The sequence below is a fragment of the Schistocerca gregaria genome, chromosome 9 (genome assembly GCF_023897955.1).
Source record: "Schistocerca gregaria isolate iqSchGreg1 chromosome 9, iqSchGreg1.2, whole genome shotgun sequence".
Classification (NCBI taxonomy): Eukaryota; Metazoa; Arthropoda; class Insecta; order Orthoptera; family Acrididae; genus Schistocerca; species Schistocerca gregaria.
Window position 1 is genome coordinate 91,072,622 of NC_064928.1, and position 18,262 is coordinate 91,090,883.

General features: G+C 46.1%; 1 protein-coding gene across 1 annotated transcript in view; it reads left to right on the forward strand.

Annotated features, from left to right (window-relative positions):
• The window catches only part of LOC126292304 (uncharacterized), a 389,476-nt gene that overhangs the window by 301,400 nt on the left and 69,814 nt on the right, over positions 1-18,262 (forward strand). The window contains exons 5-6 of the mRNA XM_049986236.1: positions 1,437-1,590; positions 16,807-16,976. Of these exons, the coding sequence (XP_049842193.1) occupies positions 1,437-1,590; positions 16,807-16,976 (324 nt within the window). The remainder of the gene's footprint in view (positions 1-1,436; positions 1,591-16,806; positions 16,977-18,262) is intronic.

The following is an 18,262-nucleotide window of genomic DNA, read 5'->3' on the forward strand; positions in this document are numbered from 1 at the left end:
CCTCCTCGATCCAAGTTCTCACCTCCAGCACAGTCTACCTAAATTTCCCCTTACATACCAGCATAATTGCCGAGGCTCTGCGTAGTCTGGAATAGCGCTTAAGTATCGAATATAAATGAGGGATACAGTCTGAAATCCAGATGCAGGTACTTCTACAAATGAAATGACACGTTTTCAGGGACTTTTACTGGTCTAATACAGATATGATTTAATGTGTGTCATTTCATTAGTGTTATTTAAAAGGCCTTCGATTCATCTCCGATCAGCAAGTGAAGCAAGCGGTGCATACTTGCATTGCTACGCTACCAGAAGCCTTTGTCTCTTTTAAGTGTTTATTGGAATGTGCAACGGCGGACCTTGTGAAAAATTATGTCGAAAAAATTGTGTCCTCTAAGTTGTAATAAATTATTCTGATTCGGCCGGCCGTGTGGCCGAGAGGTTCTAGGCACCACAGTCTGGAACCGCGTAACCGCTATGGTCGCAGGTTCGAAACCTGCCTCGGGCAGTATGTGTGTGATGTCCTTAGGTTAGTTAGGTTAAAGTAGCTCTGCGTTCTAGGGGACTGATGACCTCAGCAGTTAATTCCCATAGTGCTCAGAGCCATTTGAACCATTTTTATTATGATTCAAACGTTGGAATTATACAGCCAAACGATTGCAAATAACTGTTTTGGTACAATTCACCTAGGATTCCACACCTACTAAAAGTGTCATCAGAATGAAATTTTTTACATGACAAGGGTTAAACGCGCTGCATTTCATTTTTGACTTGAACATAGATGCTATATTCCGGTCATTGCTTTATCGCAATGTAATTTTACGATTCATCAAAATTTCGTTCTGATGAAGACACCCTTAATAGGTGTCGAAACCCAAGTCAATTGTACGACAACAGTTATTTGCAACTACATTTCATTTTTGACTTGAACATACATGCTATAAATTCCGGTCATTGCTTTCTCGCAATGTAATTTTACGATTCATCAAAATTTCGTTCTGATGAAGACACCCTTAATAGGTGTCGAAACCCAAGTCAATTGTACGACAACAGTTATTTGCAACTGACTGTGTGATTCCTATGTTTGAAAATTGTATACTGTTGCCAAGAAACAGCCTTGTTTAAAATTGTAGTTTTATTATTTCGTCCGCCCCGGTAGCTGAGTGGCCAGCGCGACAAAATGTCAATCCAACGGGCCCGAGTTCGATTCCGGTTGGGTAGGCGACTTTCTCCGCTCAGGGACTGGGTGTTGTGTTCTCCTAATCATCATCATTTCGTACCTATCGACGCAAAAGTCGCCGAAGTGGCGTCCAATCGAAAGACTTGCACCAGGCGAGCGGTCTACCCGACGGGAGGCCGTAGCCACACGAGATTTCCATTTCCATCCGTGCTCTCGCAGGAAGCGCTAGCCTCACAGTCTGCCACTGCGCTGTTCGCAGGTGCGTTGCCGCCTACAGACGCCGGCTCTGAAGAGAGTCCACCCACAGGCGAGGGGGCGGACCCGACGCCTCCGCCGTCAGCCCCAGCGTCGCCGCTGCATACGACGCCACCGGTCATCGCGACGCCTCCTCCCACCAGACCGGCGTCGTCCCGGTAAGCAAGCAGCGCCCGCTCTCCGCCTGTCTATACGGCAGGTCATTAAGTCGGAGAAAGTTACAAATTTTGCCGTGTTTACGTGTCTAGAGCACTGGCCATTAAAACTACCTTAATGACAGCATCCTGCAAACGTCGAACTTGGCATCCGCTGTAACTACGTGCTTGGACATTCGAATGATAAGCACTTCCGCGCAACTTCACATACCAGACATGGCTAACGCCATATACAGGGAGTGGACAAAACTATGGAAACAATATGGTGTACAAAACCTGTTGGCATAGAAAGCAGCTTCCAGTCGTCTCGAGATGGATAAATATACGCGACTGGCCATTAAAATTGCTACACCAAGAAGAAATGCACATGATAAACGGGTATTCATTGGACAAATATATTATACTAGAACTGACATGTGATTACATTTTCACGCAATTTGGGTGCGTAGATCCTGAAAAAACAGTACCCACAACAACCAGCTCTGGCCGTAATAACGGCCTTGATACGCCTGGGCATTGAGTCAAACAGAGCTTGGATGGCGTGTACAGGTACAGCTGCCCATGAGGCTTCTACACGATACCACAGTTCATCAAGAGTAGTGACTGGCGTATTGTGACGAGCCAGTTGCTCGGCCACCATTGACCAGACGTTTTCAGTTGGTGAGAGATCTGGAGAATGTGCTGGCCAGGACAGCAGTCGAACATTTTCTGTATCCAGAAAGGCTCGTACAGGACCTGCAACATGCGGTCGTGCATTATCCTGCTGAAATGTAAGGTTTCGCAGGGTCGAATGACGGGTAGAGCCACGGCTCGTATCGCACCTGAAATGTAAAGTCCACTGTTCAAAGTGCCGTCAATGCGAATAAGAGGTGAACGAGACGTGTAACTAATGGCCCCCCATACCATAACTCGGGTGATACGCCAGTATGGCGATGACGAATACACGCTTCCATTGTGCGTTCACCACGATGTCGCGAAACACGGATGCGACCATCATGATGATGTAAACAGAACCTGGATTCATCCGAAAAAATGACGTTATGCCATTCGTGCACCCATGTTCGTCGTTGAGAACACCATCGCAGCCACCTCTGTCTGTGATTCAGCGTCAAGGGTAACCGCAGCCACGGTCTCCGAACTGATAGTCCATGCTGCTGCAAACGTCGTCTTACTGTTCGTGCAGATCGTTGTTGTCTTGCAAACGCCCCGATCTGTTGACTCAGGGATCGAGACGTGGCTGCACGATCCGTTACAGCCATGAGGATAAGATGCCTGTCATCTCGACTGCTAGTGATAGGAGGCCGTTGGGATCCAGCACGGCGTTCCGTATTACCCTCCTCAACCTACTGATTGCATATTCTGCTAAAAGTTATAGGATCTCGACCAACGCGAGCAGCAATGTCGCGATACGATAAACCGCAATCGCGATCGGTTACAATCTGACCTTTATCGAACTCGGAAACGAGATGGTACGCATTTCTCCTCCTTACACGAGGCATCACAGCAACGTTTCACCAGGCAACGCCGGCCAACTGCTGTTTGTGTATGAGAAATCGGTTGGAAGCATTCCTCATGTCAGCACGTTGTAGGTCTCGCCACCGGAACCAACCTTGTGTGAATGCTCAGAAAAGCTAATCATTTGCATATCACAGCATCTTCTTCCTGTCGGTTAAATTTCGCGTCTGTAGCACGTCATCTTAGTGGTGCAGCAACTTTAATGGCCAGCAGTGTAGGTCCTGACGAAAGCAAAGTAATCAGAAGTAGCAGTAATGAGAACAGCGAGAAACTTAACATCAGGTTTGGTGAACACGAAGTACATCTACATATATATTCCGCTAGCTACCAAGTGGTGTGTGGCGGAGGGCACAATTCACGCCAAAGCCATATTTCTCCTCCCCGCCCCCCGCCCCTCTGTTCAACTCACGGATCGCGCGAGGGAAAAACGACTGTCTGAACGCCTCAGTACGAGCTGTAATTTCCCTTATCTTTGAATAATGATCATTGCTCGTTTTGAATGTTGGTGGTAATAATATATGCTCTACATCGTCGGTGAAGATCGGATTTCGGAATTTAGTGAGCAGCCCTTTCGTTTAGCGCGTCGTCCATCTGTAAGTGTGTCCCACTTCTAACATTCAATGAGATTTGTAACGCTCTCGTTTTTTTTTTTTTTTTTTTTTTTTTTTTTTTTTTTTTTTTTTTTTTTTTAGCTTCCACTGACATAGAAGGCACAACGATATTGTGGTCACTAATACCTTCTTCGAGATTAACTTCCTCAGAAAGATCGGGTCTGTTTGTCACCAAGATATCTAATATGTTCCCATCTCGAGTTGGTTTTCTAACCAATTGCTCAAGGTTGTATGTTGAGAGCGCTCCTAGAATAACTTCACATGAGATGACGTCGAGGAATTCCGCTGCGTAGGCAGCGAAATAACCCATGACGGCCGGAGCGAAGAGGACATTAAAAGCAGACAGGCACTGGCAAGAAGGCGTTCCTGACCAAGAGAAGTCTGCTCCTATCAAACAGAGGTCTTAGTTCGAAGAAGCAATTTCTGAGAATGTACGCTTGGAACACAGCACTGCTTGGCAGTGAAACATGCACTGTGGGAAAATCGAAGAGTAAAGAATGGAAGGATCTCAGATAAGGTGCACATAAGGTAAGAAATGGGGAATTTCTCTTTAGAAATGGTTCAAATGGCTCTGAGCACTATTGGACTTAACAATCTGAGGTCAGCAGTCCCTCAGAACGTGGAACTACTTAAACCTAACTAACCTAAGGACATCACACACGTCCATGCCCGAGGCAGGATTTGAACCTGCAACCGTAGCAGCAGCGCGGTTCCGAACTGAAGCGCCTAGAACCGCTTGTCCACAGCGGCCCGCGTTCTCTTTAGAATCTGGGTAGAAAGGAAGGGGGGAAATATCGACTAGAAGAAGCGACAGAATCATAGAATACCTGTTAAGACATCAAGGAATAACTTCCATAGTAAGAGGCAGCTGTAAGGGAAAAAAGTGTAGAGGAAGACTGAGATTGAAATTCAACCAGCAAATAACTGAGAATGTAGGCTGGCACATCAGACGGATTCATCTCTGGTCGCATCAAGCCAAAAACTCATGAGACTCAAAAAAACCGCTCTCGAGGGAATCTTTTGCCGTGCTGCAACATAGTGGCAAGCGAAGGTAACAATGATGGCAATGGATAGCGATCACACACCGTTCTCTTAATGTAGACCAGAAAGGCTCAGTAACACTGAGATCTGGTAACTATGGAGGCGAAGGAAGATGCGACAATTCATCCTCGTCCTCACAAAGGCAGTCCTGGAGGATGTTAACAGTGTGAACAAGGGCCCTGTCGTATTAGAACACAGCATCACCGCGCCAAGCGGTCCGGGTTCGCTTCCCGGCTGAGGCTGGAGATTTTCTCCGCTCAGGTACTGTGTGTTGTGTTGTCCTCGTCATCATTTCATCCCAATCTCCGATGCGTAAGTCGCCCAATCTGGCGTCGAATGCAATAAGTAAAGTACTTGCCGTCGGTGGCCGAACTTCTCCCAATGGGGGACTCCCAGCCCACAATGCCGTACGCTCATTTCCACAGCATCACCATTGGGGAATAAACATTGTACCATAGGATGGATCTGATCAGCCAAAACGGTCACGTAATCCTTGATAGTAATCTGATCTTGGAGAGGAGTACCCATGGGACCTCTGGAATATCACGATACGGCTGTCTAAATCATCACTGAACTTCCGTCATGTTTCACTCTTCGGATATAAACTTGGCCAAAATCTGCAAACAGTGTGCAAAAAGTCTAAAATGACACTCTTCCATTCTTCCTAAGTCCAGCTCCTATGGCTTCGGCACCGTGTTTTCCTGTTACAGACATTCGCGTTAGTGGTGTTTACTGTTGGAATTCCAGCTGGCCCTGCATCCACTGCTTATGGACCCCCATCGTGTTGTTTAGGCGCTGGCAGGATTTGCTAGTGCGACATTCAGTTCTGCATTGGCTTTTGCAGGTGTCGTATTCTTATTTTTCGTCACGATCTTTGTAGTGACCAACCGTCACTATCACTCAAGACATGATTTCAACCGCGTTGTGACGTAACTCGTGATTTTTTTCTGCTTGCTCATGTATGCGGTATAAATCTTCGATACGGTGCCTCTTGGAACTTCAACTACCGTGGTTACAGAAACATCCACCAGATCAGCACGAACAGTTTGGTCACGTTGGAATTCACTTAGCTGCGACATACACTATGTGATCAAAAGTATCCGGACATCTGGCTGAAAATGACTTACGTGCTTTCTTTGGAACTGGAATTATTATATTCTTCTTCTCACGTATCTTGCACACTAGATGGGAGAGTTTTGTCATGACTGGCTCTCCGAAGGCTATCAGTAGTTCTGAGGGAATGTCGTCCACTCCCGGGGCCCTGTTTCTTCCACCTCATATTACTTTACGTTCTCTTCCATTTATCGCCTTCAAGTGCATCTGGCTTCTATAGACCATCTACACTATGTGATCAAAAGTATTCTGACACAAGTTCGTGGCGCCCTCCATCGGTAATGCTGGAATTGTGTTGGCCCACCCTTAGCCTTAATGACAGCTTCCACTCCCGCAAACGCACGTTCAGTCAGGTGCTGGAAGGTTTCTTGGGGAATCGCAGCCCATTCTTCACGGAGTGCTTCATTGAGAAGAGGTATCGATGTCCGTCAGTGAGGTGTGGCACAAAGGTGGCGTTCCAAAACATTCCAAAGGTGTTCTATAGGATTCAGGTCAGGATTCTGTGCAGGCCAGTGGTGTACCCACTCTGCCATAAGCCATGCATTACGAACAGGTGCTCCATCGTGTTGAAAGATGCAATCGCCATCCCCGAATTGCTCTTCAGCAGTGGGAAGCAAGAAGGTGCATAAAACACCAATGTAGGCCTGAGCTGTGATAGTGCCACACCAAACGACAAGGGGTGCAAGCCCCCTCCATGAAAAACTAGATAACACGATAACAGAACCGCCTGCGAATTTTACTGTTGGCACTACACACGCTGGCAGATGGGGTTCACCGGGCATTCGCCATACCCAAACCGTGCCGCCGGATCGCCGCATTGTCGTTTTTCCACTGTTCGATGTTTACACTCCTTAGACCAAGCGTGGCGTCGTTTGGCATTTACCGGCGTGATGTGTGGATTATGAGCAGCCGCTCGACCATGAAATGCAGGTTTTCTCACCTTCCGCCTAACTGTGATAGTACCTGCAGTGGGTCCTTATGCAGTATCTGATTCCTGCGTGATGGTCTGTCTGTTACACATTACGACCCTCTTCAACTGTCGGCGGGCTCTGTCAGTCAACAGACGAGGTCGGTTTATTCGCTTTTGTGCTGCACGTATCCCTTCGACGTTTCCATTTCAGTATCATAACGGAAACAAATGAACCTAGGGATATTTCCGAGTGTGGAACTCTCGGGTACAGACGTACGACACAAGTGACACTCTGTGAGTTCCGCGGAGCGCCCGGTTCTGTTCTCTCACCGTGTCTAATGACTGCTGAGGTCGCTGATACGGAGTACTTGGCAGTAGGTGACAGCACAATGCACCTAATATGGAAAATGTATGTATTTTCGGGGTGTCCGGATACTTTTGATCACATAGTGTAATCCCCTCATAACTACACAAAAAACTGCTCGGGCCAGGATTAAGGCTTGTATCGTATTGATATCACTGCATAGATGCTGTTAATGTTCAAATCCAACAATGCAACCTGCAGCATTGGGTAGTATCTCCATTTTGTGTTGGGCATGCATTTATCGTGGTGTTCTCAGTGAGAAATCGCTTTTGAATGTTGGCTGTTCTTGAAAAGATCCTGTTTGGCCTCATGTAATAGGCAGAAACGTCTACCAGCATGTGTCGGGATTCGACAGAGATAAGATCGAGGCCTGCCGAGTCGATGGTTTAACATTCCACGATACTGCTGCTCACGTTGGTCATGATCCACAACCCTCATACGATGTTTTCAGGAACATCATACTTAGTGCTAAGCGGGATTTCAACGGATACATGTCACTAACGCCCGAGAGTATCTCGAGTCAAGGAGAAACCTCCTTTGCGACAAAGAGTATCCAAACAGAGAGTACGGCGACGTCTGGAGAAGCACTGACTGTTTGTGCAGTGACCATTGTCACGACTTCCTTGACAAGGCAACAGAGAGAGGTAAAATGACAGTGGCGCCTACAAATCTGGACATAGCAATGGGAGAACGTCTTTTCAGACGAGGCGCCTTCCTTTGTACAGAACCACAATGAACACATCCTTCTGTGGAGGCCCTGAGAAGAATGGGAGCCTGCAAACTGCTTTCAGCCCAGTATATGGTGTCTGCAGCGCCATCGTGTACCGAATACAATCACCTCAGATTTGCATAGCGGTAATTTAAAAATAAGGCGTTATATTTCTGTAGTTGGCCATGGTCTATCTTCCAACAAGATAACACCAGACTATCCGTCTACAAGGTAATCACATCTTGGCGTGCTATCCTGACCTGGCCAGCTCCTCCAGATGTCTCAGCCACTGAAAACATCTGGTCACTTATTACCGAGGGGTGCCACCACCCTACACCCACCTTGATGGATGAACTCGGGCATAAGGCTGAAGGAGTATGTATCTGTCATTGAGGCTAAGTTCGTTTCGAACAGTTACTCAGGTTCAGCGGCCTTTGCTGCCAGAAGAGACAGCTCTGTGTGCTACATTTCGCACCTGGTATACCTAGAAATCATCCATAAATGTATATATTTACACTACTGTAATGTTCATGCAAAATAGAGAAAATTTCATAATTTGGTAACATTCTTCGTGTTGCGATTTTAAGAAGACAACTCCGGATAAACGCTCATTGGCTCAATGGTTCTGTGGCAGACTAGAGATTCAGATGTGGTGGATGAGTGCGAGGAGTTTTACCTGCCGTTTGCTTTTTTCTATGGAAATTTGTTTTCAATGTGAAAAATTCCTAGTTGACTTTGTTTCGGATGCACATAAAGATGTAGATCTCCCTAACTGTCTGGGCCAGTCCAAAGGTCGGATGACTGAAGAGGATTATCATCTTCAACACTGGGAGCATGCCTAGTAAATCACAGTAGTGTACAAACCAGACTTGAAGATAATGACAGTTTTTTTTATATCTCTGTCTTCCTCTATACTTTTTACCTTCTACACTGTACAGCTCCCCCTAGTACTACAGAAATTATTCCGTGATGTCTTAACGTGTGTGCTTCTTCTATTCGGTGTTTTCCATATGTTCCTCCCTTCGCCGATTTTCCTAAACTTATCAGTCCACCTAATCTTCAACTTCCCTCTATAACACCACATCAGTGCTTCGATACTGTTTGTTTCTTTCTGGTTTTTCCACAGTCCTTTCCATACAATGCTGTGCTCCAGACATACACTCTCAGAATTTCTTCAGCAACTTAAGGCCGAAGTTTGATACAGACTAACTTCTCTTGGTTAGGAATGCCCTCTTTGCCTGTGGTAATGTGCTTCTAGTGTCGTCCTGTCTTCGTCAGCCACGTGTTAATTAGCTTCCACAGTGGCAGAGCTCCTTAATATTATCTGCTTCGTGGTATCCAATTTCGATGTTAAGTCTATCGCTAACCTCAGTTAACTTTCGTCTTTCTTCGCTTCACTCTCAGTCCATATTGTGTGCTCAGTAGACTGTTCATTCCGTTCATCACGTCTTGTACCTATTCTTCAGTTTCACTGAGGATAGCAATGTCATCAGCAACAGCTTCACTTTTTTTTATGAGACCCTGATTACAGTCCCAAACTTTGGGAGTCGAAATTGTACACATGCTCGAGTGTCCAAAACTGAGTGCTCTTAAATAAGAAGACAAGTCAGGCGGTATTGAATGTGGCTCCGGATATGTAACTCTGTTATCTTTCATAAAACAACCACAGCTTGCAACATCTACTTTGGTGGCGTTATCGTGCAAAAACAATACAAAGTCAATCGTGATTTACTACTGTGTACAGGCAGTGACTTATGTCGACGATGGAGCATACTTGATGTGCCGTGTAGCGGTATGTAATGCGCAGAAAGCCGGAAGAATCCACAGATAAAAGATTAACAGCAGGTGAATAAATATTATTTGGTGGTGGAAAATGTGGATGTGGAGGGAAGGATGTGACTCGAATGCATTTCAAGAAGATGTCTGGTCCGCCACGCTAGCCGGTTACTCTACCGCCACTGCTCGATGGCTGGCGGTGTCGTACAGCATTCAACAACCTCGTAAAATTTAGGACCTCGGTTTCTGAATTACGTTTGAGAAACGCAGTGTACGACACCATCACTTTTTTACATCCAAGTATTTACTGCAGTGCTGCCAAAGATGACCATTATAGAGAGCCTGTTATGTATATGGCGACAAAAGTCGTGGGATAGCGATATTCAAATGGACAGATGTCGATTGTGTCTCGTACACTAAGGGTAATAGGGCAGTGAATTGGCGGAGCTGTCATTTGTAATCAGGTGATTCATATGAAGAGGTTCACAGTCTCAAGAGTGTGCCGAGAATATAAAATTTCAAACGTTACCCCTCACCACAGCCAACACCGTGGCTGACTGCCTCCGCTAAACGACCGAGAGCAGCGGCGTTTGCATAAAGTTGTCAGTGCTAACAGACAAGCAACACTGCGTGGAATAGCCGCAGAAATGATTGAGAGACGTACGACGAACGTATCCGTCAGGTCAGTGCAGCGAAATCTGGCGTTAATGGGGTACGGCAGCAGACGACGGAGCGGCGAAAGATTCAAGTCCAGGAAGGGAAGCGTTTTCACAACGAACGATGGCTAGAGTAAACCAACCACTACCGGAATTTCCAGAAGCGTCGTCCACGTAAAATCAACCCTGCAATCACGAAAGAATATAGGTACATTCAATATAACAGATTGGCCAGTTCCATTTCCTCCAAGTTTATTCTCCAGGCTAATAATATGTTTGTACACAGGCTGTAAGTAAGCTGTTTAGGTTTTTTTTATTGGTAACGCCGCCGCCACGTAGCACTCTGTATGAAAATCACTGGCTGTGCCGTGTGCAGTCTGTTTAGTTTGCATTGTTGTCTGCCATTGTAGTGTTGAGCAGCGGCAGCTGGATGCTAACAGCGCGTAGCGTTGCGCAGTTGGAGGTGAGCCGCCAGCAGTGGTGGACGTGGGGAGAGAGATGGCGGAGTTTTGAAATTTGTAAGAATTGATGTCACGAACTGATATATATATTATGACTATTAAGGTAAATACATTGTTTGTTCTGTATTAAAATCTTTCATTTGCTAACTATGCCTATCAGTAGTTAGAGCCTTCAGTAGTTTGAATCTTTTATTTAGCTGGCAGTAGTGGCGCTCGCTGTATTGCAGTAGCTTGAGTAACGAAGATTTTTGTGAGGTAAGTGATTTGTGAAACGTATAGGTTAATGTTAATCAGGGCCATTCTCTTGTAGGGATTATTGAAAGTCAGATTGCGTTGCGCTAAAAACTATTGTGTGTCAGTTTAAGCACAGTCGTGTATAAATTTTTCTAAGGGGACGTTTCAAGGCATGCGGTGGCGGCGTTGACGATACACACGTCAATGTGTGATGTCATCACCTACAAGACTTGGCATTGTGGAATTGACCCGAAGACGCAAAGAAGACCTGGTTATGTTTATAGTAATATGCCTTTTCATTGTACACAAACTATGTAGAAAAGTTAGTAATGAGGAAAAACAACATGTATGGATGAAAGGACTTGGTGTACTTGCTGACAACGTAACTGTAACTGGGGCCATTACTTTGTAGTATAATTATTAATGAAGTGTGATCCTGGACCTCTGTAACTGGCAAGCGTACGTTGCGAACCGGGGTCTACAGCGCTTCTGCTGGGCTCGTGACCATATCGGATGGACGCTGGACGGAGCTGACTGTACGATTCGAGTGTGCAGCAGTCCCCACGAAGCCATGGACGCAGGTTGTCAACAAGGTACTGCGCAAGCTGGCGGTGGGTTGATAACGGTGTGGGTTGCTTTTACACAGAATAGGATGGCTCCTGTGCTCCAACTCAATCGATTATTGACTCAAAATGGTAACATCTCGCTACTTGGAGACCGGCTGCAGCCCTTCATTGATGGATTTTTCTTTTTTAATGACAAACCGCCATGTCACTTCGCCACAGTTATTCGCGATTGGTTTGAAGAACATTCCGGATAATTCGAACGAATCCTGAAGGAGGCAGCGTCGCTCAGTATTTCTCCAGTGTACTTCCAACGACTTGTTGAGTCCATGCCACGTTAAGGTGCTGCTCTACGCCGAGCAAATGGAGCTCCGACGATTTCGGTAAACGCATGAAACCTCTCCTGAGTATAAACAACTTGTAACCGATGCACTTGTGCATGTTTACTCTAGCCTTAGCACACTCACATTGACGTTGGGGACAGAAATCGCTTCGCCATTGCATACTATACGGTCTAAGCCGACAGTCCATGGTATTGAGGCGATTACAGTATTGAACTCAATGTATTGTGGTGTAATTCGGAATCTTGAATCAGAAAATTTGTGACCCAGCAATGTACACTCCTGGAAATGGAAAAAAGAACACATTGACACCGGTGTGTCAGACCCACCATACTTGCTCCCGACACTGCGAGAGGGCTGTACAAGCAATGATCACACACACGGCACAGCGGACACACCAGGAACCGCGGTGTTGGCCGTCGAATGGCGCTAGCTGCGCAGCATTTGTGCACCGCCGCCGTCAGTGTCAGCCAGTTTGCCGTGGCATACGGAACTCCATCGCAGTCTTTAACACTGGTAGCATGCCGCGACAGCGTGGACGTGAACCGTAAGTGCAGTTGACGGACTTTGACCGAGGGTTTATAGTGGGCATGCGGGACGCCGGGTGGACGTACCGCCGAATTGCTCAACACGTGGGGCGTGAGGTCTCCACAGTACATCGATGTTGTCGCCAGTGGTCGGCGGAAGGTGCACGTGCCCGTCGACCTGGGACCGGACCGCAGCGACGCACGGATGCACGCCAAGACCGTAGGATCCTACGCAGTGCCGTAGGGGACCGCACCGCCACTTCCCAGCAAATTAGGGACACTGTTGCTCCTAGGGTATCGGCGAGGACCATTCGCAACCGTCTCCATGAAGCTGGGCTACGGTCCCGCACACCGTTAGGCCGTCTTCCGCTCACGCCCCAACATCGTGCAGCCCGCCTCCAGTGGTGTCGCGACCGACGTGAATGGAGGGACGAATGGAGACGTGTCGTCTTCAGCGATGAGAGTCGCTTCTGCCTTGGTGCCAATGATGGACGTATGCGTGTTTGGCGCCGTGCAGGTGAGCGCCACAATCAGGACTGCATACAACCGAGGCACACAGGGCCAACACCCGGCATCATGGTGTGGGGAGCGATCTCCTACACTGGCCGTACACCTCTGGTGATCGTCGAGGGGACACTGAATAGTGCACGGTACATCCAAACCGTCATCGAACCCATCGTTCTACCATTCCTAGACCGGCAAGGGAACTTGCTGTTCCAACAGGACAATGCACGTCTGCATGTATCCCGTGCCACCCAACGTGCTCTAGAAGGTGTAAGTCAACTACCCTGGCCGGCAAGATCTCCGAATCTGTCCCCCATTGAGCATGTTTGGGACTGGATGAAGCGTCGTCTCACGCGGTCTGCACGTCCAGCACGAACGCTGGTCCAACTGAGGCGCCAGGTGGAAATGGCTTGGCAAGCCGTTCCACAGGACTACACCCAGCATCTCTACGATGGTCTCCATGGGAGAATAGCAGCCTGCGTTGCTGCGAAAGGTGGATATACACTGTACTAGTGCCGACATTGTGCATGCTCTGTTGCCTGTGTCTATGTGCCTGTGATTCTGTCAGTGTGATCATGTGATGTATCTGACCCCAGGAATGTGTCAATAAAGTTTCCCCTTCCTGGGACAATGAATTCACGGTGTTCTTATTTCAATTTCCAGGAGTGTAGAATATTGTAGGAGACCAGTAGAAAATGCATATGCCTTTTCCGGATTAACATATGTCGGTGGGTCTGATCCCCAGATGGAGTATGTTGAATAATTTTCTTTTTTAAAAATTGTTTTCTTTTCTTTTTATTGAGATATTCTATGTAGATTTTGCCTTAAATATCATAGTGCTTAGTTATGGTAACACATTTGAAGTTATGTTAAGATATTATGTGATGTATTCATGCCAATTCATGTGCAACATCTGGTTTGTTCTTTATCTACACTCAGACTCATAATTTTTTTTTATTCTTATGGGACTTAACTGCTAATGTCATCAGACCCTAAGGTTACACACAACTGAACCTAAATTATCCTAAGGACACACACACACACACACACACACACACACACACACACACACACACACACACACACTCATGCCCGAGGGAGGACTCGAACCTCCGCCGGGACCAGCCGCACAGTCCATGACTGCAGCGCCGTAGACCGTTCGGCTAATCGCGCGCGGCATACTCATAAATTAAGGATAATGCTGATACATGGTGAAACAACGCTCTGGTGGACGGCTTGAGGGCTTAAATGACCTTGGGTTATGACCATGCGGTGCATTTGACCTGCGATCGTCGCATGGTGGCGCTGGCAGCAGTCCACATATCCAGAGGTGTGTGTTGGTGCATGTCAGAGTACGGTGCAGCGAGTAAGTGTGCAGACGTTTTCAGACGTGCTAATGGTTACCGTGTGTTGAAAATGACTAAGAACACACATTGATGACGTTATGAGGGGTAGAATACGAGGGAGACTGGAGGCTGGTCAAACACAGCAGGTCATAGCACCGGCCGTCCATGTGTCAGAAAGTATGACATCAAGATTATGGCAACAATTCCAGCAGACAGGAAACGTGTCCAGGCGCTACAGTACAGGCACATGTGTTTCTGGACGGTTTTCTCAACTTATCACCAATACCGCGGACTTCCAGATCTGTGTCGTGTCGTGTGTGTGCTCCCTATGTGCCTCTGCTATTAGCGCCAGTTTTGTGTAGTGCCACGTTGTGTGACACAACATTCTGCAATTATCCTTAATTTATGAGCATGAGTGTAGCTAGCAGACCAAAAGCAAGTAGCACATACATAATGTAAATAAATTGTATGCTTCCCTAGTGAAATGGAGATTTTTATACGGGAGAGAAAGTCCTGCTGGCCGGTATCAAATCAGTCAGAAGACTGACGACAAAAACACTGTCTCCCAAGTGTATCTCATTGAAGACAACGTACAGCATCGGATACTCCTTTCTGACCATGGTTTCTTATTCCAATATGCCCCGATTAGGGGCTCCCCGTCGGTATAAATTTGTCCCTAAGGCCGGTATTACACTATCAAATTTCTTTGTCAAATATCTTTGTCAAAAATCTTTGTCAAAGATATTTGACGGTGTAATAGGAACTTTGTCAAATTTCGTCCAATATTTGATCAAATCTAGGGCCTCGCTGTAGATTTGATCTTCTGTTGACTGGAATGTATTATGTTACCACATGGGGCGCTAGCATCGCTGCAGCGTTCTGTCTTCTGTAGTGTTTTTTTTTAAACATTGCTGGTAAATACAATTTATGTATGAAGCTGATGAGGCGCTTTACAAAGTGAGGCTCCCTGAATACAAAAATAGGAGAGAAGATTGGAGACCCGACCTGACCTAACCTAAACTAACCTAACATAACCCTCTCCTGTAGCAAGGAGTCGGAGTGTCACAGTGAGCCTGTCTTCTGAAGACGTAGCAGTTCTTAAGTGAATATTGTGATTTGTGACATGAGGACACACTTCACTGAGCACATACAGAAATGTATGCTCATCCATTCTTAAGTAACTGATGTACGACTTGACGTCTTCCACTGTAAGCTCACGTAACAGTTTTGTTGAATGCTTTTATCGTGTCGTCGTAAAACCCACGGCTTCACCCAGCTTAGATTAGTTTTTCGTCCATAGATCCGTGCTGAGGAGATCCTCGTGGATGTGTGTTACATGTCATTTTTTTAAAGCTGAAATAACAATACGGTACTAATACTATGAATAAATACAGTACATCATTTGTTTCTAGTAAAAAACTCGTCAGTGTAGTAGAAGGAGTTTGCCACTATTAAGTCTGTCAGGCTCCTTTTAAACTGATCTTTATTTGTAACTAAATTTTTTATGTTTGCTGGCAAATTATTGAAGATGAGTGTTCCTGAGTAGTGGACCCCTTTTTGAACTAAAGTAAGTGCTTTTAAGTCCTTGTGCAGATCATTTTTGTTTCTGGTATTGTATGTATGAACTGAGTTGTTTGTTGGAAAAATAGATATATTATTTAGGACAAATTTCATTAAGGAGTAAATATACTGAGAGGCAGTAGTTAGTATACCCAGTTCTTTGAAGAGGTTTCTGCAGGACGTCCGTGAATTTACTCCACAAATAATAAGTATTACACGCTTTTGGACTCTGAAAACTTTTGTTCGACTTGAAGATTTACCCCAAAATATTATACCATATGACATTATGGAATGAAAGTAGGCAAAGTGTGCAAGCTTTTTCCATTTTTATGTTGCCTATGTGTGCTAACACTCGAATTTCAAATACAGATTTGTTAAGGCGTTTCTGCAGTTCTGTGGTCTGCTCCTCCCAACTGTATTTATTATCAAGTTGTAATCCCAGGAATTCAAGACTGTCAACCTCGTATGTATGGTTCCTCCCCCCCCCCCCCCACTTCTTTTCCGCACGTGCACACATTGCAACTGCGGTACGTGTAAGTGCTGCGGTTAATAATAAGTTATCAGCCATCTTGAACTTGGACGAAAAATTTGATGACAGTGTAATGCCCCTTCTAGTGCTACGTCAAAGATCTTTGACGGAATATTTGATCACATCTTTGACAAAGAAATTTGATAGTGTAATACCGGCATAAGCAGACTGGGACATTCTTGTACGTACAGTCCTGGCGCTGCTGACAGTATTCTTGGACCGAGCGAGGTGGCGCAGTGGTTAGACACTGGACTCGCATTCGGGAGGACGACGGTTCAATCCCGCGTCTGGCCATCCGTGATTTCACTAAATCGCTCCAGGCAAACGCCGGGATGGTTCCTTTCAAAGGGCACGGCCGACTTCCTTCCCCGTCCTTCCCTAATCCGATGAGACGGATGATCTCGCTGTCTGGTCTCCTTCCCCCAAACAACCCAACCCAACAGTATTGTTGTGTTCTAGGGGCAGCCGTCGCTGGAGCGGCGTGCTGGGAGTGCTGCGAGCGGCGGCGAAGGCCCGCGAGGCGACTGGAGCTGGAAGGCTGGTGGCCATCCCGCTGGACGTGACCAGGGAGGACCTGCTCCACGAGGCCACCGACCTGGTGCGCGCACACCTGCCCGCCGGCGAGGACGGTCAGTGGTCGCGTCCACGGCAATATGTGTTGACAACGTTGTCTGTGGAGCACTTTGATTAAAACAACAGTAGGGACCGCGGTAACATTTCTTTATTATTACGTTTCGGCTTACATTAAAGCTATCCTCAGTCCTACAAGGGTAGAAACAGTAATGTTACAAACAGTACTAGACTGAATACTGTGATAAACCTTATGCATTTCTTTTATGTTTTCGCCTTCCTTAAAGGAAAAGAGAAAAGGTGAAACGGTAGCCCATCATAGAACCTATGCCTACAGTCAGCTATTTTTGATTTTCAGTTGTTAAAAAAGAGAGGAGTTTTCCTTGTACCAGTAGGAGGAAGGAAGGATTCGCGCTCAGCTAGTGAACGACTGAGAAGCACGCCATTTTTGCGAGTAATTGTAGACCGCCATATTGGGGTCGCTATGAATAAGTGAGGTGTGTGTGGTCTTCAGTTCTGAGACTGGTTTGATGCAGCTCTCCATGCTACTCTATCCTGTGCAAGCTTCTTCCAGCACCTACTGCAGCCTACATCCTTCTGAATCTGCTTAGTGTATTCATCTCTTGGTCTCCCTCTACGATTTTTACCCTCCACGCTGCCCTCCAATACTATATTGGTGATCCCTTGATGCGTCAGAACATGTCCTACCAACCGATCCCTTCTTCTGGTCAAGTTGTGCCACAAACTTCTCTTCTCCCCAATCCTATTCAATACTACCTCATTAGTTATGTGATCTACCCGTCTAATCTTCAGCATTCTTCTGTAGCACCACATTTCAAAAGCTTCTATTCTCTTCTTATCCAAACTATTTATCGTCCACGTTTCACGTCCATACATGGCTACATTCCATACAAATACTTTTAGAAATGACTTCCTGACACTTAAATCTTTACTCGATGTTAACAAATTTCTCTTCTTCAGAAACGCTTTCCTTGCCATTGCCAGTCTAAATTTTATATCCTCTCTACTTCGACCATCATCAGTTATTTTACTCCCCAAATAGCAAAACTCCTTTACTACTTTAAGTGTATCATTTCCTAATCTAATTCCCTTAGCATCACCCGACTTAATTCGAAAACATTCCATTATCCTCGTTTTGCTTTTGTTGATGTTCATCTTATAGCCTCCTTTAAAGACACTATCCATTCCGTTCAACTGCTCTTCCAAGTCCTTTGCTGTCTCTGACAGAATTACAATGTCATCGGCGAACCTCAAAGTTTTTATTTCTTCTCCCTGGATTTTAACACCTACTCCAAATTTTTCTTTTGTTTCCTTCTTGTTCAAC